The sequence below is a fragment of the Kuraishia capsulata genome, genomic scaffold (genome assembly GCF_000576695.1).
Source record: "Kuraishia capsulata CBS 1993 genomic scaffold, Kuraishia_capsulata_scaffold_4, whole genome shotgun sequence".
NCBI classification, from domain to species: Eukaryota; Fungi; Ascomycota; class Pichiomycetes; order Pichiales; family Pichiaceae; genus Kuraishia; species Kuraishia capsulata.
This window is the reverse complement of record NW_019172953.1, coordinates 810,923-831,493: the sequence shown is the minus strand read 5'-3', so window position 1 is coordinate 831,493 and position 20,571 is coordinate 810,923. Positions and strand designations below refer to the sequence as shown.

General features: G+C 46.7%; 9 protein-coding genes across 9 annotated transcripts; 5 read left to right on the top strand and 4 right to left on the bottom strand.

The window, feature by feature from the left end:
- Positions 1 to 38: 38 nt before the first annotated feature.
- Positions 39 to 2,369, top strand: KUCA_T00003554001 (uncharacterized protein; the record flags this gene model as incomplete). The annotated part of the gene is made up of 1 exon (XM_022601980.1): positions 39 to 2,369. One exon carries the CDS (start codon positions 39 to 41, stop codon positions 2,367 to 2,369), a length of 2,331 nt encoding a protein of 776 aa, XP_022459569.1.
- Positions 2,370 to 2,572: 203 nt separating this feature from the next.
- KUCA_T00003553001 (uncharacterized protein) lies at positions 2,573 to 4,789 on the bottom strand (the record flags this gene model as incomplete). The annotated part of the gene is made up of 1 exon (XM_022601979.1): positions 2,573 to 4,789. The coding sequence occupies one exon, from the start codon at positions 4,787 to 4,789 to the stop codon at positions 2,573 to 2,575; it is 2,217 nt and encodes a 738-aa protein (XP_022459568.1).
- A 660-nt stretch (positions 4,790 to 5,449) lies between these two features.
- KUCA_T00003552001 (uncharacterized protein) lies at positions 5,450 to 6,802 on the top strand (the record flags this gene model as incomplete). Its single annotated transcript, XM_022601978.1, has 1 exon — positions 5,450 to 6,802. The coding sequence occupies one exon, from the start codon at positions 5,450 to 5,452 to the stop codon at positions 6,800 to 6,802; it is 1,353 nt and encodes a 450-aa protein (XP_022459567.1).
- Positions 6,803 to 7,126: 324 nt separating this feature from the next.
- On the bottom strand, positions 7,127 to 8,380 carry KUCA_T00003551001 (uncharacterized protein; the record flags this gene model as incomplete). The annotated part of the gene is made up of 1 exon (XM_022601977.1): positions 7,127 to 8,380. One exon carries the CDS (start codon positions 8,378 to 8,380, stop codon positions 7,127 to 7,129), a length of 1,254 nt encoding a protein of 417 aa, XP_022459566.1.
- An 834-nt stretch (positions 8,381 to 9,214) lies between these two features.
- On the top strand, positions 9,215 to 10,408 carry KUCA_T00003550001 (uncharacterized protein; the record flags this gene model as incomplete). Its single annotated transcript, XM_022601976.1, has 1 exon — positions 9,215 to 10,408. One exon carries the CDS (start codon positions 9,215 to 9,217, stop codon positions 10,406 to 10,408), a length of 1,194 nt encoding a protein of 397 aa, XP_022459565.1.
- Positions 10,409 to 10,571: 163 nt separating this feature from the next.
- On the bottom strand, positions 10,572 to 11,972 carry KUCA_T00003549001 (uncharacterized protein; the record flags this gene model as incomplete). The annotated part of the gene is made up of 1 exon (XM_022601975.1): positions 10,572 to 11,972. The coding sequence occupies one exon, from the start codon at positions 11,970 to 11,972 to the stop codon at positions 10,572 to 10,574; it is 1,401 nt and encodes a 466-aa protein (XP_022459564.1).
- A 461-nt stretch (positions 11,973 to 12,433) lies between these two features.
- KUCA_T00003548001 (uncharacterized protein) lies at positions 12,434 to 13,540 on the top strand (the record flags this gene model as incomplete). The annotated part of the gene is made up of 1 exon (XM_022601973.1): positions 12,434 to 13,540. The coding sequence occupies one exon, from the start codon at positions 12,434 to 12,436 to the stop codon at positions 13,538 to 13,540; it is 1,107 nt and encodes a 368-aa protein (XP_022459563.1).
- Positions 13,541 to 13,785: 245 nt separating this feature from the next.
- On the top strand, positions 13,786 to 17,343 carry KUCA_T00003547001 (uncharacterized protein; the record flags this gene model as incomplete). Its single annotated transcript, XM_022601972.1, has 1 exon — positions 13,786 to 17,343. One exon carries the CDS (start codon positions 13,786 to 13,788, stop codon positions 17,341 to 17,343), a length of 3,558 nt encoding a protein of 1,185 aa, XP_022459562.1.
- A 74-nt stretch (positions 17,344 to 17,417) lies between these two features.
- KUCA_T00003546001 (uncharacterized protein) lies at positions 17,418 to 20,477 on the bottom strand (the record flags this gene model as incomplete). Its single annotated transcript, XM_022601971.1, has 1 exon — positions 17,418 to 20,477. One exon carries the CDS (start codon positions 20,475 to 20,477, stop codon positions 17,418 to 17,420), a length of 3,060 nt encoding a protein of 1,019 aa, XP_022459561.1.
- Positions 20,478 to 20,571: the final 94 nt, after the last annotated feature.

Below are 20,571 nucleotides of genomic sequence, written 5' to 3'. Positions count from 1 at the left end.
TTGTCCCACTCTTTCACCCACCAAATCGACAAATAAACATGGGTCCAAATGACGAAGACGAGAATGGCAAATTGTTTAGCATATCGCATTGTGCGGTGAAAGTGGGAGAGATCAACCGGTTCGTGATCACGTTCGTTCCGAACCCAGATGAGCCGCCTCTAAACGGGCTAGGGAAGTCACTCTGGGTGCGGATAAAGAACGTCGAAATGGTGGCTCTGAGAGCTGCGTATCTGGCTGGACCGTTTACTCTCTATTGCGATGTTCGTCCCGAAGAGTACACACACAAGCAAGCTTGTTTCAGCACGGCTGACCAACCATCATACGAGCCCAATTTGTCGCCAGGACAAAGTTTCTATGCGGAGCTCCCTATTCACCTGCTTAAAGACAAATATACCTGGACGGTAGATGTGGTCAGTCAGATGATATTTTCATCAACTGCCGAGACACATTTCGAGCTGTTTGTGGGAACCAGCAAGAGTGCATTACATAGACAAAGGCCCATAACGCGCTACCCAGAACTGGATATCACCATACAGGATACTCAGGATCTTTGGAATATTCCACCGCGAATCCCAGAAAAGCCGGTTCATCTTGTGCTGCTGACACATGGCTTGCACTCCAATTGTGGTGCCGACATGTTCTTTCTAAAGGAGCGGATTGAAGAGGCGGCCTTTGAGGCTGGGCAGAACGTGATTGTGAGGGGTTACAGAGACAATGTGTGCAAGACAGAAAGGGGAGTCCGTTATTTGGGAGGCCGTGTTGCGCGATATGCGATCTCTCAGGCAGAAGAGTTCAAGGCCACTAAGATCTCTTTCGTAGCCCACTCACTGGGTGGATTGACACAGGTGTTTGCAATAGGGTACATCGCATTCAACTACCCCGGCTTTTTTGACAGGGTCAAACCCGAAAACTTCATCACGTTGGCGTCGCCATATCTGGGACTGACCAATGAGAACCCTGGGTATGTGAACTTGTTTCTTTCAGCTGGGATTGTGGGAAAGACGGGTCAGGACCTGGGACTCTATGGTCTCACTCCGTTACTTCTTATGCTCCCCGGTAATCCCACCGCCAAGATTTTGCAACAGTTCAAAAGACGGACTTTGTATGCCAATTCGATGAACGATGGTATTGTTCCTCTGAGAACCTCAGCTCTATTGTATTTGGACTGGAGAGGCTTGAGTAGAGTCAATGACGAGAAGACGAAGGATTCTTTGCATCACCAGCGCAACAGTGAAGCAACAGGCTTAAGCCCAGAGAATATAAGTGAAAACGGTGCAAATGTGGGGGAAATTCCACGCGACAGCGAGACGGCAACTGAAGGAGTAAACGCTTCAACCACGGGGAATGCCGTTATGGACTTGGGAAATACCTTGAAGGATATGATGGTTTCCCCTCTTCAATCGGTGATGGCATTCTGTGCTCCGCATATTCAGGCAGAGGGCAGAAAGAGTAAGAAATACAGACGGTTCCAAACCATGAGAGAGGATGGCTACGAATCGGGAGAAGATGACGATGGAGTCGAAGGGTTCATTAACCCACTTCCAAAGACGTCTCTCATGGAATCTGCAACTAAGGTGTTACTTCCACCCGCTCCTCCCTTTCAATACCTCGTGAACCCCTCCTCGCGCGAAGAGGTGATTATCCACGATCGTATATACACAGAGAAGGACCTGCCAAAAGAACACAAGAAATCGAAATCTCGGCTGGAAATTTTGAAGGAAAAGAGGGACATAGAGGAGAGAATCGCTCGCAAATATCATCGAAATGCAGCGTGGAGAAAGGTTCTGGTGAAACTCTTGCCAGATGCTCACAACAACATAATTGTTAGAAGACGATTCTCCAATGCTTATGGCTGGTTAGTAATTGACCATCTCGTGGACAACCATTTTGGCTCTGAAGCAGATGTTGGAGTGGACTCGGGACCGGAGCCGCTAATCGAAGATGCCGAGTCTGACAAGAACGAGGAGAAGTTCGAGAAAATTTTGCTGACACAGAAGGAGAAGGATGACAAACGTGCCGCGAAGGAGGCACGAAAGTATGGGGCTATGAGCCAGAGCTCCAGCCAAAGCATTGGGAGAACGACCCTAGATCTCCATAGGGTGGATACGAACGACACGAATGAGACAAAGGGAACAGTTTTGTCAAATGATGGTCGTTGGATCAACGACAACGATTCCGACTACTATGACGGACCAGCTGGGATCTTTTCCAACGCTGGAGAGGCGCTGGAGGCACTCAAGGCGCAATACCAGAACGGAATCTTCACTATGGTTAACAACGAGGATGAAGTTAGGGAAGTTGCCGATCCAGGAAACTCTAATGTTGAAGGGGAGAACATGAATGTTCACGTGATGGGCAGTTTCTATTGAGTGGAATTTTATGACTGACGAATCGATATGTGAAATATTATGTGATTTTCAAGACGATACATAGGGCTTGGATAAGCCAAAGTGGGCAGGTTATGAGTTACCACGGTCTAGCCATTATCAAACCGCCTCTTAACCACCATTAAACCTACATTGTGCCGTAAAATAATCATTTTCATTAGTCTTTTCTTGCTGTTTACTGGCGATCACCTCACCTTGCGCAATAAAATCTCGTCCACATACCTCGTTTCCAGTGAATCGAGTCCCAGCCTAGACTTGAACTCGGCAGCATTTCTCTCAGGGCTCGGATCAGCAAGTACACTACACGCCTGGACTAAACGACTGTAGTCAAAAGTCTGGGGAAGACCCAGTTGTTCCCAGAGACTAGTAACATCTAGACGCAACTGCTGACCGCCAAGGGGGTTGAATCTTCCGACCCGGATGATGTTTGTGTCAATATACTTGGCCAGAACGCTCGACACATGCGATAGAACAAACAGATAGTCCGATGAGCAAAATGTCGTTTTGACGAATGTAAGGTCTCTCGAAAGAGTCACAATGGTTTTCGTGAGTTCGGTGGAGTAAGAATTCTTCAAAGAAGATGTGGTAGACCATGAATTGATTGCGAAATAGTCGCGCATAGAGTTGTTGATTTCTCTGTCAAACAAAGTGACCAGGTCTTTTTGTATCCTGGCCAATAGTGCTGTGTAATGCTTGATTATTGAGTCAAAAAACGTCTGTGACAGAATTTCATCAGCGGAACTTTCAGCTGGCGGCGTCAGTGTGCCGAGATTTGAGGAGATGGAAGAGGCCATCTCTAAAATAGCAGTTCTAGCAGCGGCCAATCCAGTGGATTGAGTCAACTGAGACTTCTTCTTAACATTGAGAGAACTCCAGAGCTGAACAAAAACCAGCTGTTCGCCCCAGGTCTCCATTGCTTCCACCATAAACTTCAATGAGCACCAGATACGACACACACGTTCCAATGGCGTAATATGACCTTCTTGCTGTCTTTCTTTGAGAATTCGGGTTTCAAAAGCGTCTCTGCCGCTCTGAAGCTTTTCATAGTAGAAGTTCAACAGTTTAAGCTGGACCTCACTCAGGAATTTGAGCTGGTGCTTTAGAGCCAGATTCTCGTAGGTCTTGGTGATGCTCTCGATCAAAGTCTTGAGATTGAGAGCAGACTTGGTGGGCTTAGTTTTATTGGACTCCACTGCATCGCGATCAATGGCAAATGCGTCTGACATATTCACGATCTCGTCATATCTTGCTGAAACGAAATCTTTTTCGTTGCTTATCCAAACCTCAAATACCTGCTCGTTGAAAAGCACTAGATCGCCTGTCAGACCAAGCCAATGGTGTGCGAATGGTGGTCTGAACTTGTACGTAGATTTCAAACGTTGGTCAAATTGCTGAAGTTCAAAAACCAGGTGCGATAGGTTTCTCTTATGACTAACAACTACCGAAAGATCCGCGGCCAATTTTTGTCTCACAGGAACAAGCAATGAGGTGATGAAGAGATACGCAAAGGGCTCTGACTCGTACGGTGTGTCTTTTAAGCAGTTAGAGAGCAGGAATGTCGTCAACTTCAAATGCTGCTCCAAGTATGTCTCAAAGTAGTTCAAACACCATTCTGGCTTATCGAGCCTATTTGTCTCTCCCTTTCCCTCAAAGTGATACACAAACCTGTTTCTGAAATCCTGGGCTAGGACGTCAAAAGCCCACAGAGATTGCGGGTAAACAGCATTTCGATACATGATGTCTATCGATTGGCAAACCAGCAAGGCATGCAAGCCATCCACCACAGTCTTAGAGGTTTTGGCAGAAACTGAGTGAATATCCTTCCAAAGACCTTCCTTTCGTATGGTTTCTGCCAAAGAATCAGTGGCAAACTCCTTTAAAGGCAGCACGACTTCAGATACTAGCTCAGTAAGCTGAGCAACACACTTTGAAAGCTCTGGCTTGACAGAATCTGCCACTGATGATTGAATCAACAAATCTATTTCAGCCACAATAACTTTCAGAGCACCCGTTATCTCATCGAACTGGGTTTGAGACTTCACTTGACTGGTCTGAAGCGTTTCGAGCTTTGTATGGATCGATTTGGCATGCTGTTGTACAGAATTGGATTCTTGTAGCTCGAGTCTTTTTATAAGCTGTGGTCTAACTCCGGAAAAAAGCGACAGCGGACCATACTGAGCTATCAGAGAATCTATCTCACGCAAACTCTGCTGGGTGTCGTTCTTAGCAACAAGGTCAGAAACGAGTACGAGCAGATGTCGCGATTCGTCGGAATGATGCGTGGAGGAAGAAGCAATGGCCTTCAATTGAGTACGTTCTTCTTCCAAAGCACTCACAATGGAGTCAATATTAGCAAGATCGTCCAGCGACGAAAATTGCGAGTTTAAAAACTCAGTTGTCATGGTGGCTGGTGAAAAGAGCTTGTAGATATCGTCTTTTTGCCAACAAAAACGGTTAAGGTATCGCTGTCAGATGATAATTGTGTCAGTATAGGATCAATATTTGGAGATGCACGACAAAACTGTATGCCCTTGAAGGCCGAAAAGGATACGGCTGATTAGGTGATGGTTATAATTTATTAGTTGTGGATAAAGACAGGACGGGTTATGGTGACAGTAGAAGTTATGGGAATGCAGTGATTTGTGGAGTTCGTCGAAATTTGGCGGAGTGGTCAAATATCAGAGTGTAGTTCTGGTTGAACACTCAATCATTCAAACCGGAGGTGCAGGGGAATATAAGTAGCAGCTTATCAATGTAGAGTGTAGAGAACTCTTGAGCTCTGTTCCATGGTTATCCTGAAACTTTCTTTTTTACTCAAACATGTGAAGCTCAGAGTGGCTCCACTCAAAGCCTCGTCTCGGATCCAAGGAAGAAAACGATCTCCGGGCATCGGGCACGTCCGGGTGGAAAGCTGCCCCACGTTACCCCGGATTTGGTATTTAATGTCTGGGCGCCCCCCGATGAAGGGTTGAATGGAAAAGTTCATGAGACTTTGAAGTTTATTTTTGTTTTCTTTGAAAAAGTACATCCACACTTATATACACGCATCCACAGTTTATTTCATGAAACGGTTCGTCATCCGCTCGGTGCGCGGTATGGCCACGCATGGAGTTTCGTCATCACCCATCCGACTGGAGGTACTCGGATACGACAGTTCCTTCATCACCATTGCGGTCGACGGCAAAGTAGTCAGATACAATAACGTGTTTCTGCGAGATGCATGTGAACGACCAGGAAAGTCTATCCATGCCGATTCTCGCCAAAAATTATTCACCACAGCGTCAATAGAGACTTCTCTCCACCCAACTGCAGCTCCTCACGTGACACAACAGGGCCTCGAAGTGGACTGGTTTGACGGAGAGGGCAAAATACCTCACAGATCGTCGTATTCGGCGGATTTTTTGAAAAAATATTCCACAATCCAAGCTCGCCGAACTGATGTTCAGCTTGAAGAACCAGTTCTATGGGATGGAGCGGCAATTCGAGAAGCCCTGCCGCGCATCACATTCAGCCATAACGAGTACATGCATAATGATCATGTGTTTGCGACAGCGTTGCGAAACCTGAACAAATACGGCCTGATTTTTGTCAATGGAGTTCCAGATCAGTCCAGCTCAGAATCATGGTTTGTTCAGTCAATAGCGGAGCGAATTGGTTACGTTAAACGTACGTTCTACGGAGATTTGTTTGATGTGGTTTCTAAGCCCAATGCTGAGAACCTGGCTTACACCAACACTTTTCTCCCACTACACATGGATCTTCTGTATTATGAATCGCCACCAGGAATTCAATTGCTTCACGCTATTCAAAATTCGACAGCTGGTGGAGAAAACATTTTTTCTGACTCTTTTGCAGCTGCGCAGACTATTCGCGAGAAGGACCCGCAGGCTTACTTTGCTCTGACTACTGTACCTGTTCCGTACCATTACCATTCAAATGGCGAGCATTACTACTACTCAAGGCCTGTGGTGGTTGAGGACGATTCTGCTGGACTTTCTTCGCGATTTCGGGAATGTAATTACTCTCCGCCTTTCCAAGCACCTTTCGAGTTCGGAATCACTCATCCCGTATCGCTGCAGGTCGAAGAGGAAGTTGCAAAAGCCGCAGGGGTTTCGCGGGAAGTTGCCATGATGAACAATTCAACAAGCGCAATGGAAACTGGTGATTCGTATCTTTTCAAGGATTTTCTGGACGGGTTTCGAAATTTCGAGGATTTGGTGAATGACCCAGTCAACCAGCTTGAGGTCAAACTTGCGGAAGGAACGTGCGTTGTTTTTGACAATCGTCGTATTCTCCATTCACGCAATGAATTTAATTTCGTAAACGGAAAAGGCGAAAGATGGCTGAAAGGATGTTATCTTGACCGGGATTCATTTCATTCCAGGTTGCGGATGTTAAACGAGGAGGGAGCGTGAAAGAGAAGACGACTTATAGATAAGACAAACGAAGCCAAAGGAGAGCTTGGATCGTCTTATGAAAAATATCTTATTGAGACCCTTGATGATTGTACCCGGAATCCTTCTTTCACATCAAGAATAGTTCCCAAAACCAGAATGATGTATTTTTCGATCTTTATCAAAGCAACTATCAGCAAACCTACCATAATTTTACAATCTCACTACTATAATCATATAACCTGCCTCTAAAATTCCTTTTCATAAACGCCTATGAAAATATCCCAGAATTGCCTCCAAAAAATGGATGTCCCTTATTGTACTTCCCTTATCCGTTGTTCTGTCTCAATGATCTTCCTCGGATCCATCCCCGTCAGAGTAGTTCGGTGGATCCAAAGGTGCGTCCTCTAGCCCAGCACTGCGCATACTGGCCTGCTCAATCGACCTCAAGGTAATATCCTCGTTGTCTTCCACCTCTGTAAAGTCTGCCACATCCCAAAAGTTGGGAGGAAAGTCTCCGTCGCGTTCCATGAGATCCTGAGGATCCACATCAGAACTATCCAGCATCACATCTTGCGAGAAGGCCTGATACTCTGGTGGTGGTGGACCGTTACCTTCCAAAGGCGCAAAACCCCACTTCTTAACGTTACCCTCGATGAACACATAGCCCGCCTGGCCAAAGTTCACATGAACCGCACATCTGTTGTTCGCACCAATCGTGGGCCACAATTTTGGATGCCAGTTTTTGACATGGCCGCCGCATCCGCCTTCACTCAGCTTCTTTCCATTGCGTGTGAAAAACACTGTTCCTGACCGTGACCTATACCCGACTCCGATCACATCTCCCCTTTCCACCTTAGGGAATATCCCCAGACCGGAAGACTCGTCAAGGGAAAAAGATTGATTATATCTTCGATCGCCGTTTGAATCGTATGCGAGCGATTGCCGCTGGCGACCAGGCAAGCGAAAGTATGGGTATGGGTAGGTGGCCAGTCCAATAGAGATCACCGTTGACTCCGGGTCTGCCACGTCGTATATCTTGGCTTCAAAATAGTAAACCTCATTGGCCTTGGGCACTGGCAAGTTTGATTGAACAGATAGCTCGGAGCCTGAACTAAGAAAGTTTATTTCCGTCTTAGCGTCCACCTTCACATCATCAACGACAGCCAAATTAGGCTTGAATTCCCAAGCAGAAACACCCTTCTCTTGAATCAAGAGTAAATGAGAAAGTGAGAGTTCCTGGGTGTCCGTCGGATTCAGCCGCTGGAAATCTTTCCCCTGGAAATACAGCTCTTGTTCGTTAGGACTCAACTCAGCAAGCGCGCGAGCATCTTCCTCAATCTCGAGCTGTTCATCATCATAAGCACCAGGAATGCTATTTGAAAGAGAGATTCCAGCTTGGACTAACCGCTTGAATATCCATGCACCAAATGCCACTCCTAGAACGAAGACAAACCCTAGCGCCATGCCGCTAACAAGAGAGAATGCATCCGAACCAGAAGCGGCTTGCACGGCAGGAATCGGCACGGAATCAACACCAGTTATCCCCATAGCAAGTATTAACAGCCCAGCGAGTGGCGAGAGCCGTATCGCATCCATGGCAAAGTTTTGTGGTGAAACAAAAAAGGGCTATGCTCTTGAGGCTAGCTTATTGTCTTAGCCTTATATCCCAAAAACAGCCCAACAAAAGAGCGGAAAAACACAAGCAGCAAAACAAGAAACTTTCAGCAATCTGAAACTGAACCTAAAACACAGAGACAAGCTTGAATATAACCTATTGATAGAATACTTGTGGTCTTAGTTGGCAAGGATAAGACAAGAGAGCTGCAGAGGCAACGGGGGCTTACCCGGAAGAGATGGCAGAACTTCGGGAGTGAGATAATCAAGAAACGTAAATCGGTAGATACACGTCATTTGGACAACAGCAGAGCGGACATTGAGGTCTATTTCACGAAGCGAATACGCATACACTTCTTGGTGAACAAGAGTGGTTTTTTATGGGCTCTGTACAAGTCAAAACGATGCTGCACCAGCAGAAACTAGAACAATTCACCCTTGCCTTACGATAGGCTCCTGTTTCTTCATCTTCTCTATCTCATCTTTCCCCTCACCACCTCCAGAGTCCGAACAATGCTTTGTAATGCTTATGCGACCTAAACGAGACACCCAAGCGCACGCCAATCGTATAAAGCAGAGGCAAACACCTCCTAATTTCCAGAAGAGCTTTTTCCTTCTAGTAATAAACGCTTAAAGTAGCCGTTCCATCTCCAACCTACACGAAACGCGTCAGCCCTCACACGCTGTCCCATCATTCGTGTCGTTCCCATCGGTTATAGCACTCCACTTCGTCTCCACCTCTTTTTGTCTTGTTCGACACCTCTCTTGTTCTCTTCTTCTTCAACAGCTCAACAAGACATATCTCGCCACTCAGCAATGACCCAAGAACCAGTATACATTGTCAGTACAGCTAGAACCCCAATTGGTTCATTCCAGGGCTCCCTTGCCTCTTTTGGCTACGTTGACCTTGGTGCTCACGCGGTCAAGGCCGCGCTGGCTAAGGTGCCCGCAATCAAACCAACCGACGTTGAAGAAATATTCTTTGGAAACGTGTTGCAGGCCAACGTGGGCCAAGCTCCAGCCAGACAGGTTGCCATAAAGGCTGGTCTTGGTGAAGATACTCCAGCTACTACCATCAACAAGGTTTGCGCTTCGGGTATGAAGTCTATCATTTTGGCTGCCCAGACGATCATGAGCGGAACTGCGGATATTGTCGTTGCTGGTGGTGCCGAGTCGATGACTAACACTCCTTACTACCTTCCAGCCGCACGTTCTGGTCTCAGATTCGGGGACGGAGTTGTCGTGGACGGTGTTTCCAGAGATGGTCTTCTCGACGCCTACGACGGAAAGGCCATGGGTGTTGCCGCTGAGAAGTGTGCTGCTGATCATGATATCTCCAGAGAGGATCAGGATGATTATGCTATCTCCTCATACAAGAAGGCCCAGGCCGCACATGCTGCCGGTAAGTTTGCGGCTGAACTTGCCCCTATTACCATCAAGGGTAAGCGCGGCAAGCCAGATGAAGTGATCTCCATCGACGAAGAGACCAACAAGCTTGACGAGAAGAGATTGCGCACCGCAAGAACTGTATTCAAGCCAGAAAATGGTACTGTCACTGCACCAAATGCATCTCCAATCAACGACGGTGGTGCTGCTGTCGTTTTGGTGAGCGCCCGCAAGCTCGCTGAGTTGAACTTGACCCCACTAGCCAAGATCAGAGGCTGGGGTGATGCTGCGCGTGCCCCAGTTGACTTCACAATTGCACCAACGTTGGCTGTTCCAAAGGCTTTGAAACACGCCGGTGTATCTATCGCAGACGTTGACTTCTTCGAGCTCAATGAGGCTTTCTCTGTTGTTGGTTTGGCCAACGCCAAGAACCTTGACATCCCACAAGAGAAGCTCAACGTATACGGAGGTGCCGTTGCCCTGGGTCACCCACTGGGATGCTCTGGAGCAAGAGTCGTTGTCACATTGTTGTCTGTGTTGCAGCAAGAAGGCGGAAAGATTGGTTGTGCCGGTATCTGTAACGGTGGTGGTGGAGCCTCTTCCATTGTTATTGAGAGAGTTTGAACCAAGGGCTGCAAAAAGGCATTACACAAGAATTTGCTAATTGGAAAATGAACTCTACAGATCAAGAGTCGTGTGCGTTGATTGTCTTCGATTGGGTATATAATCCTACAAAAAGTGACAGTCACACAAGTTTTTTGAAGCGTAAAATTGATAATTGTAAGGACTACCTCTGTTTCTTCCTCATATGCATCTGATCATTCGCATTATTCCCAAAAGCACGTTTGGCCCCGGTACCACCCAACATCGAATTCGTCCCGTGCAATTGTTGGTGCGAATGTCCGCTCATGCTGAGAATATCATTATCGTCCTTTTGGATCTTTCTTGGAGGATATTTGAACTTGGAATTTTCAAATATATTGTCGGTCACACGCGGCAGTTCAGTGAACCATTTGTGTGAAAGCGAGTTCAGAGCGTTGACCCTTTTAGCTGGATCGTAATCAAGAAGCTCAGAAAGCAACTTGAGGCAATTTTTATTGGATCCCCCAGCCGAGTGGTACCATGCACGTAGATTTGGCGGAAATAGTGTGAATTTTGCCAATTGGGGATACTCCGGATAGTTCTTCAGAGAGCTCCATCTCTCCGACGAAGGAGTACCCAAAATTTCCACGATTTTCAATAGCTGGTTCTCCTGAAACGGCACCTGTTTCTTGTTATCCATCTTGGACTCTTCTCCCTTGAAAATAGGACGAAGAGACAAAAGTTCAGCGAGAATACACCCAACTGCCCATAGGTCTATAGCAGGTGTGTAATGGCGTGCTCCCAGCAGTAACTCAGGAGCTCGATACCAAATTGTCACCACCACCTTATCTCCAGCATATAGAGATTGAAGAGGATTGTTGAACTTCCGGGCTAAACCCAAATCACCAATCTTAATGGTTCCATCGGAGGTCACCATTATGTTCGCTGGTTTGAGGTCTCGATGAACTATCCAATTTTGATGCAAATATGATAACCCACTCAGCAACTGGTACATCGTGGATTTAAGCGTTGACTCTGGAATTGGCTTCAGGTCCGGGTGCGAGTGGTTGTGGATGATCTGCAGCAGATCATGTTCAGCAAACTCAAACACCATGTAGATACACTTGCGTTCCAGGATGATTTCGGTCAACTTGGTGATATTGTTGTGGTTTAGCTCACGACAAAGCGACATCTCACGAATAGCACTCTGGGATATACCTGTGTAGTGTATCACCTCGTTGTCTTTGCTGTCTGTCTTGAACTTCTTGATTGCGTACAATCCATTTTGGTCCACCCGGTCTTTGGCCTTATACACCTTACCGTAGGTTCCCGCTGCTATATATCCGAGGATTTCATACTTCTTGATAACAGAAACTCGCACCGCATCCTTGCGCTTGCGATAAGGTGCTATGGTGAAGAAATCGTTGCCCGCCATACGAATTGGCTGAGACCTGTTGAAGCCACCAGATTGTGGCCCACTACCGTCCATCATAGAACCATGACCAAGCCCAAGACCAACCCTATTAGAAGGAGAGCTGCCCGAGCCAACCATGCTGGAAGACGTCTGCGGTTGACCCCGCAGAAATTGCTGCTGGAGATTCGACATCCCACAGTGTAAATGAACCTGTGACTTTGTCTGTCGCTATTGCTCACTAGCGTATAGGGCGGCAAATCAGCACTCCACAAATATATTTAACCCCCCGATACGACGTAAATCCTGTCGCTCACAACAACTCCAAATCCACAAAAATAGCTTTAGCCAAACTCCAATTTCTCTACTGTAAAGTTACCGCTGTTTCTGGCGTTTAATCCTGATACCGCAGTGGCATCCACCCCTCTAAATTTAGAGCGCTTATAGTCGAGCGACGCACGACCACGCCATTTCCATGCCTGATTTGAGGATCATTGCATACGCATCCACCACACTAAACATTATATAGTACAAGACACACAAGTTGTGAGAATTTCAGGAATTGCAAGGAAGACTCAAACTTCTGTGGTATTTATTGCTTGGACGTTCTTCCTTCCATTTTGCTCTTATTCTTCCCATAAACACGGATTTTGGAAATGGACACACTAGACGTGCCCCGCCAGCGACCTTTCCGTCTGGGCGGCGGTTCCAAGTCGGAACTGTACGCCGAAAACGATCTGGAGAATGTGGGAGATGAAAAGTATAGTCGGGTGTTGAAGCCATCCGTTTTAGGAGGGAGGAGGTACTCGGTGTTGCAATTGTTCAACCCTTCATTCTACGTGTCTCTGTTTACACGGTACAAGAAGACGGCAATTGCGCTGATAACGTTGTTGGTACTATCTGTTTTTACGGATGCGCCGTTTGTGCCACACATATTTTTCAGAAACCCACAGGTGGTGATAATATTGGCTGCCAACGAAGGTGGTGGGGTTCAGAAGTGGAAGGGTGCACAGGAATGGTCTGTCGAAAGATCTTCAATCAACAACAAGAAACAGTATGCACAGAAGCACGGCTACACGCTTACTATCAAAGACATGACTGTGAAGAGGCGGTACTCTCATGAATGGAGAGAGGGCTGGGAGAAAGCTGACATCATCAAACAGACCATGAGACAGTACCCCAAGGCCGAGTGGTTCTGGTGGCTGGACTTGCACACTTTCATCATGGAAACTCAGATTCCGCTGGAGGAGTACTTCTTTGAAAATCTAGACAACAAGACTTACCGTTCCGTGGAATATTTCAACCCGTTGCAATTGCCGGTCGACGTCCCATACGTGGACGTCACCAAACCGGTAGAGATGATTATTGCCCAGGATTGTGGTGGCTTCAATCTTGGATCTTTTTTGGTGCATAGGTCCGAATGGACAGAGATGTTGCTGGATGTGTGGTGGGACCCTGCATTGTATGAACAGATGCACATGATTTGGGAGCATAAGGAACAGGACGCCTTGGAAACTTTGTTCAAGACACAACCGTGGATTCGTGAGCGAATCGGGTTTGTTCCACTGAGAACAATGAACGCCTTTCCACCAGGAGCATGTTCTGAGAGGGCTGATGATCCGCAGTTCTTCTACCACAATCGCGATTTCGTGATCAATATGGCAGGCTGTGAGTGGGGAAGAGACTGTTGGGGTGAGATGGAGCACTACAAAGCACTCAGCAAGGCACTGCACCCAAAAAAATGGTATAAACTGTGGTTGTAAGAAGCTACAATCGGCCATCTGCATTTCTAAATAGCGGCTTTATAAAACGTGCTCTGTTTTAATCTACCCGAAACCTATGGTAGTGGACGAGCACAAAACAATGGTCGTGTGTCGGACCCAATAGTCCCATCTCTCTCACCGAGCTCTTGAAATGTCTCTAATCCCTTGTCTTAAGCCTTACCTAAACACTCAACTCAATCGCACTTCTCTCGTCCTCAAACACAGCATAGTTTGCTGATTCTATCATGGCTGATCAGTACTGGCTCAACGACCAGATGGATTCGGACGATGGGATGTCCAACTTCCTGAATCTTAATGCGATGAACAACGGTTACAGCCAACCACAACAGACACCAGTTCAGCCATCCCAGGAATTTGTCTCCTACAACGACTTTAATGATGTGCAAAATTTCCAGAAGATGAGACCTTCGCCCAACGGAATGAATTCCTTCAATCCCAATGGAACCAATGCCACCAACGGTTCAAATCCCAGTTCACTTTCTGGTGCCACAAACGCTGGAATGGACCCAATGTCGATTTTGGAAAAGATGCATGAGAAACAAAAGTCGATCGGTTCCAATTTCGACTTGCAAGACCCACAAATGATAATGAGGCAGCATCAAAGTACGTCAAGTACTCCTGTTTCGTCGTCGTTTTCGCCAAGCATGATGAACCAGACAGCTCGTATGCAGATGCAGCAACAACAACAGCAACAACAACAACAACAGCAGCAACAGCAACAACAACAACAGCAGCAGCAACAGCAGGAGCAACAACGTCAACAACTTCTCAGACAGAAACAAGCTCAAGCTCAAGCTCAAGCTCAGGCACAAGCTCAGGCACAGGCACAGGCTCAAGCTCAAGCTCAGGCACAAGCTCAGGCACAGGCACAGGCACAATCCAATCAGCAACAGCAGCATAGTCAGTTCATCGCTCAGCAACAGCACCAAGCACCCAGAAACCAACAAGTGCAGCAGACTTCGCGCCAACAGGCATTCCAGCAAATGCAACAGCAGCAGCAGGCAATGCGTTTACAACAGATTCAGCAGCAGAGTATGGGTTCTCCTGAACATATCATGGGATCGCAGATGTCAACTCCAGTAACTGACCATTCACAACTGGATATGCGTCCGCCAATGGGTGCAATCCCACAAAGAGTTTCGAGCATGCCAGTGCAGCCTCAACAGGCTCAACAAGTTCAGCAGCAAAAAATGCCTCAACAGCCAATTCCTAACCAAAATCCTAATCAGAGACCTAACCAGCAGAGACAGATGAACCAGGCCCAGATGAACCAGGCCCAGGCAGAATTGTTCATGATGACCCTGAACGATTTCTTGAGGCAAAGAGGCATCCAGCTACCGCCTACACCCATAATAGATGGAAAGAAAGTGCCTCTTTTCTTTCTTTATCTCTTGGTTTCCAGATTGGGGGGCTCTGAGAATGTAACCAAAACTGCAAAATGGCCGTTTGTGGCTTCCAAGTTCACCATTGCAGTTGAGACAAACCCCGCTGCCGTCCGTGAGGTTGAGAATGTCTACAGACAAATTTTACTGCCGTTCGAGAAATACGCTTCAACACCTCAAGGTCAAAAGGATCTGTATCAGAAGAAGGCTTACCTGCAGCAACAGCTCCAGGCAAGACACCAAAGACAGCAACAGGCTCATTTACAACCTCAGCCTCCAGCTCAAGCTCGTTCCACTTCTCAACCACATCAACCCGTTCCACAACCTTCTCCGTATCAGCAGCAGAGACAGTTTACTGCTCCTTCGCCTATGAACCCACAAAATCCGATGCAGCAACGGTCTTCCCAGTCTTCATTGGCATCGCCTCAGGGCATCATTCCCACACCTCAGAGAAACTCCCCGGCAGAGTACATTCCAGCCCAGGTTAACCGGTCGGGCGATCCGTCCCCACTGCCTGGTCCAGGTCCGCAGTCGGCGCAACCCCGGTCAAGAACAACTTCTCGGAAATCGTCTTCTGCAAAACCCGTGACTACGGAACCTGCTGCTCCTGAGATCATCCATAACTATGTGCCATTCCAAAAGCTGGTTGAACTGAACGGTGGCTACGACGTGAAAATGCTTGCTCAACTAAGCGATCAAATTGACCAGGCTAGACCTGTCTTTCTGTTTGCACCTGAATTGGGTGCTGTTGATGTGCATGCCTTGACTATGTCATTATCTGGTGGATTGGACCCAGAGATCAACACTGCTCTGAATACACTCTTGGTTGTCTCCACCGATAGCAATCTAATGATCCCACTGTCAGAATGTCCCGAGCTTTTAGATGCGATTACGATGGTTGGGTCTTCGTCTTTGAAAAAGCTGGTTGGGTCCGATGGACTCAAACGTGATGACCTGTACCAGAAATACGAGAGTGATGTTCTCTTTCCCACGAAGATCGACGAGATATTTGACCAACAAAGTGTCAGTATGAGTGGAGAGAAGGATGTCACAATCACCGTGGACTCATTCACTGCTGGCCATATCGGTGAAGCGATTGTATACCCAGACGCTGAGAAGATCATCGTTGATTTGGATGACGAGAGTGAGTTAGAAGACGACGACGACGAGATGAAGAGCAGCAATGCGACATCCTATTCTTCGCCTTCCTCACTGGATTCTTTGTCCTTAGGCGATGACTTGACGTATTTCAATCTTCCATACTACATGGATGTGCTGATCAAGTGCAGGGAGGAAACTGAAAATGTGTTCAGCGAGATTCATAGCAGGTCTTACAACGATAACCGTATCATGCTGTTGGAGCAGCTGAGTACAGTCACAATGATTTTGAGAAATCTTTCATTCATGGAAAGAAACAGTCACTTTTTGGCATTTAGTTCTCCGCTCTTGGACTTCGTCTTCCAGCTTCTCTACGAAGTTGCTTCAAACCCCAAGAAGTTCATCTTCTCTAGAAAGAGATTATGTTTCTTGAAGGATGCTGCTCTGCTGCTTACCAACATCTCACACTTGGTTCAGTTGAGATCTGCAAAGGAAGCGTTGTTGGTGATCATGTTGGCGGCATCTTTTGGGAACAGTCTTAAGAAGTCTGAGATCGAAGAAGGTTTGTTGATTCCTGAGTATTTACCACAATTTCACAAATACCAGCCATATGGTATTGACATACTGAGCAAGCTTATGGTGAGAGATAACCCCAACAAGCAACTTTTCACAGCTGTTGTTACTGGCGAAATTCAAATGGATCTGTCCATCCCAATGACCGAATCGCAGAAGGAGACGGTAAAGATGATCAGGTTGTACGCGGGTGAACCCAAGGATGGGAAGTTGATCACTAACATGTTCACTTTCTGCTTATCTGTTGTTCCATTGAATCTACTTTCGAGGGGAGTGGCGGCTGTTGCCGAGAGGTCAGTAACAATCTACGAGGCTCTCGTTGCAGCCAGAATGCTGGTCGAAATGGTGTCCCTGGACACTTTCAGTGATAATGTTGTACTGAAATGGCTTAGCTCACCAGAAGGGATCGGGGCTGGTTTACTTAACCTGGGATTCTCTCTTGCTGCTATAGCTGTGAAGACCAGAGAGAACCACAAACTGGGTCTCATTGCAAGCGAGAGTATCGGCCTTCTGAACTCACTGCTGGGAAAAGCCATTGAGTTTTCGGAAACGACCAAGGAAGGTATAATGGATCTCGCTCGTCTGCCCAGACTGTTTCCTTCTGTTGAGAACTTTGTCGGTGCAATCGTCACCTCCAGTACAGATTCGAGAGTTAAGGCTGAAGCCGTGATTCTTGCTGAGCATGTATCTAAGCTATATCAGCTAGTCCAGCATGTGCTTACTGAATGATGGAATGATCAATAACGCAACTATGTCTCACAGATGCCTCCTTCAATGTACAATTATAATAATGCCATAACATTTCAAAATAACTCCTCCCGTAGAAACGAATAGGCCTTATGAGCAGCCTCAGCACCAATTATCTGGGTTAGAGCTTCCTCTGACATCTCAGCAAACTCCCTTAGGTTCTTCACCTTCTTTATGATCAAGTTGTAATTAATAGGATTGATCCCTGGAATTGTCTGCAAAAAGTCTATCGCGGACTCGTTATATTGCGGAGGGCCATCCGTCTCAGCAACTTGGTCCTGTCCAGCAGCCAAGGCCCGCTCCATGTCTGGTTCTTCCAATGAGGCTTTCAGCTCTAAAATAGTCTGTGCAGTCTGATATGGCGAGGAAGACCAGATTATCTTGAGCTTGGGGAATGCAACAAGAAGAATCGTAAGCTTAGACTGGATATCCTGTTGAGACAACTTGGAGCGTATTGGATTGGCACTGCTTCCTGGACGTGTTCGTAACTCACTGAAAGGCTCGAAGGAGAATGACATACCCTCATCGAACTCGATAAGCAACACGGGCGTTTCGTAGTATCGAAACATCTGCTCACATTGGGAGTACAGTCTTCCGCTTTGGAGACTTCCAATCAAGTCAAGGATAGATTTCCTCTCCAGACATATCTTAGGCGATATAACGTAATCTCCAACAGCTATCTGCAAGGGAAGAATCTTCAATCCAATACGATATAACAGATTTGGGAGAGATGACCGGAACTCTCTCATGTCAACAATAACTCTTGCGTCCTCCAGCGATGTTCTGAAATTCGAGCCTCCTGCTATTCTGGTATTCACCACCTGGGATTTATTTATCGAAAACTTGTCGTTATCCTCGTCTGTCCTGAAATGGGTTGCCAGACTTGCTTTCTCGCGAATCAGCTTGGTGAACGCATCCTTTTCCTTCTTGATGTCAACAAGATGTTTCTGCTCCTCTATGGAATCTCCATAGTACATAAAGAATGTCTTGGCTGGGGAATCCTGGTTCATAGCCTGGTATACCTCGATCTGTCTTATGAAAGACAGATGGGGCTCGTATGATATAATGTAAGAAGGCATCAGCTCCTGCAGGAGGTCGTCCTTGATGGAGTCAAATGTCTCCACAATGACCTCGCTCTTGGGGTCAACATAGTCATACACAAACCTTGTTCCATCGTTTTGGACAGAATATTCTTCCAAAATTTTTAATTCGTCATCTTCACCACTATCGCTCATGTCATTCTCTTCTTGGTAGTGGTTACCCAGATTCTCCACTATTTCTACGTCCAGCATTTCTTGGTCTGTACCCATGCTTGATGCAGCATGCAGCCTGCCCACCGCCGCAACTGCAGACGCACCTCTGGTCCTTCTTCTTTTCGTATCAGGAACTTGTCCCCTTCTAAATGTCTTGGATGTAATTAATTCAGGCTCAGGCTGTTTTTGAGCTTGCCGACGTCTCACTTCAGCATATTTCTTGGACTCCATCTTTCTGGATTCTTTCCAAGTCAGATGCTCCACGAGTCGTTTGGCCATCAATCTGCGTCCGGCAGAATTGGTACCATCAGACTCTTCGCGGCTCAATCTTATGAGAGTCTGCAACTGACTGCTTACCACTGGACTGGAGCATACAATCAGAACAGGCCCTGAGGCGTTACTATCCGCTCTCCTGGCAATCGAAATGTCCTCCAGAATAATCATCAACTGATCCCATTTGGGTAATGGCTCCAATAAATATGTATTTTGAACTGCTTTGGTCGTCTGGTCCTTGATAGTGTCTAAAACCCTCTTTTTCGCATACGAGACAATTGTAGTTGCTTCAGTCAGATGAAGCCATAATGCTTCACTCGGAGGCCTAATGAGATCGAGAACACGCTGGTAGAACTGAATTGAGTCCTGAACCAGCAGCATGTTCAACAAGTCTTTCAAGTCGCCAATATCATGAATAACCTGTCGAGTAGTAGGAGTAACTCTGTGCCAAACAGCATCCAATGCTCTTCGTATTGACGACACAAAATCGTGATCTAGAACATTTGCGACGTCCCAGTAATCAGAAATCACGAGAGGATTGTGTCTCTTGAGCTCATCAAGGTTAGCCTTCACACACGCGATAAGCGCTATCTGAATTTGTTTCATGGACTCCGTCAGAGAGACATTGATCTCGGTTACTGTATTTGCAGCTGACACCTCTTTCCCGGGCTTGTGCCTGACGGCATCCGACAACGACAGTCTCACATCCACATGAAAACGAGGCCACAGCATTGTCTTGGATAGTCGCAAATCTTTCAATTTGGTATACAGAGGCCTGAACCCAACCTGAAATCGTTCAGGCTGATCGGATAGGGCCTTCACAAAGCCCCATTTGTTTCGTTCGCGGTAAAGATGAATAATGAAGGATTCCCTCGACGTCTCAGAAATCCGCTCCGCTCCTAGGATCACCAACCCAGTAATGAGATTGGCATCAATAACCTCACTCACCATATCCACCACAAATACTGTGGATGACACAAACATAATCCCTCCCTGTTGGTAGCACTCTTTTCGTTTTTCAGCAGTGGTCAAGTAGTGCAGATTGACAAACCGTTGCCCTTTGGACTTGGGGTCATCATCAATCCACGACAACTCCATCAACTCTTCCGATATCCTCTTGAATTTTTCCTCGGCACCAATGACAATAACAAGACTCTTATATTTAACACCTGGAGCGCTGAGAGCGTGTAGCATGTTTGCTGTGATGGTTTCTAACCCCAGACCTCGTCCTAGTATTAGCAATGCATCAGACGCCACCATCTCCTCAACTATTCGCTGCTGGTATTTCAAAGGCACAGAAAGAGACACCTCAATTGGGTCAAGTGTCGGATCAATTTCCTCGTCTTCAGAGTCATTTTCTTCTCGCGTTACAGGAATCTCGCTATTGCCATCTTCCCCAAACAGCTCCGCATCAAAGCCCTCATTACGATCCACAGGAACCACCGCCGAGTCATCGTACGATCCGTTGACTATCTCCGTAATATGGTCTATCTGATCCTCATCATTGGGTATAAACAGGGGCTCTTCTGACATTTTTGCTCCGCAAAAACTAGCAGAAACCCGGTATTTGGTGGGAGTGGAAAGTTTCATTAGAAAGGGTGTGCACTACCCCATATTGCCGTTTTGGGACGCGATGATATTTCAGCCTTTCAACTCTCTGGGGAGAATACAACATGCCCATACA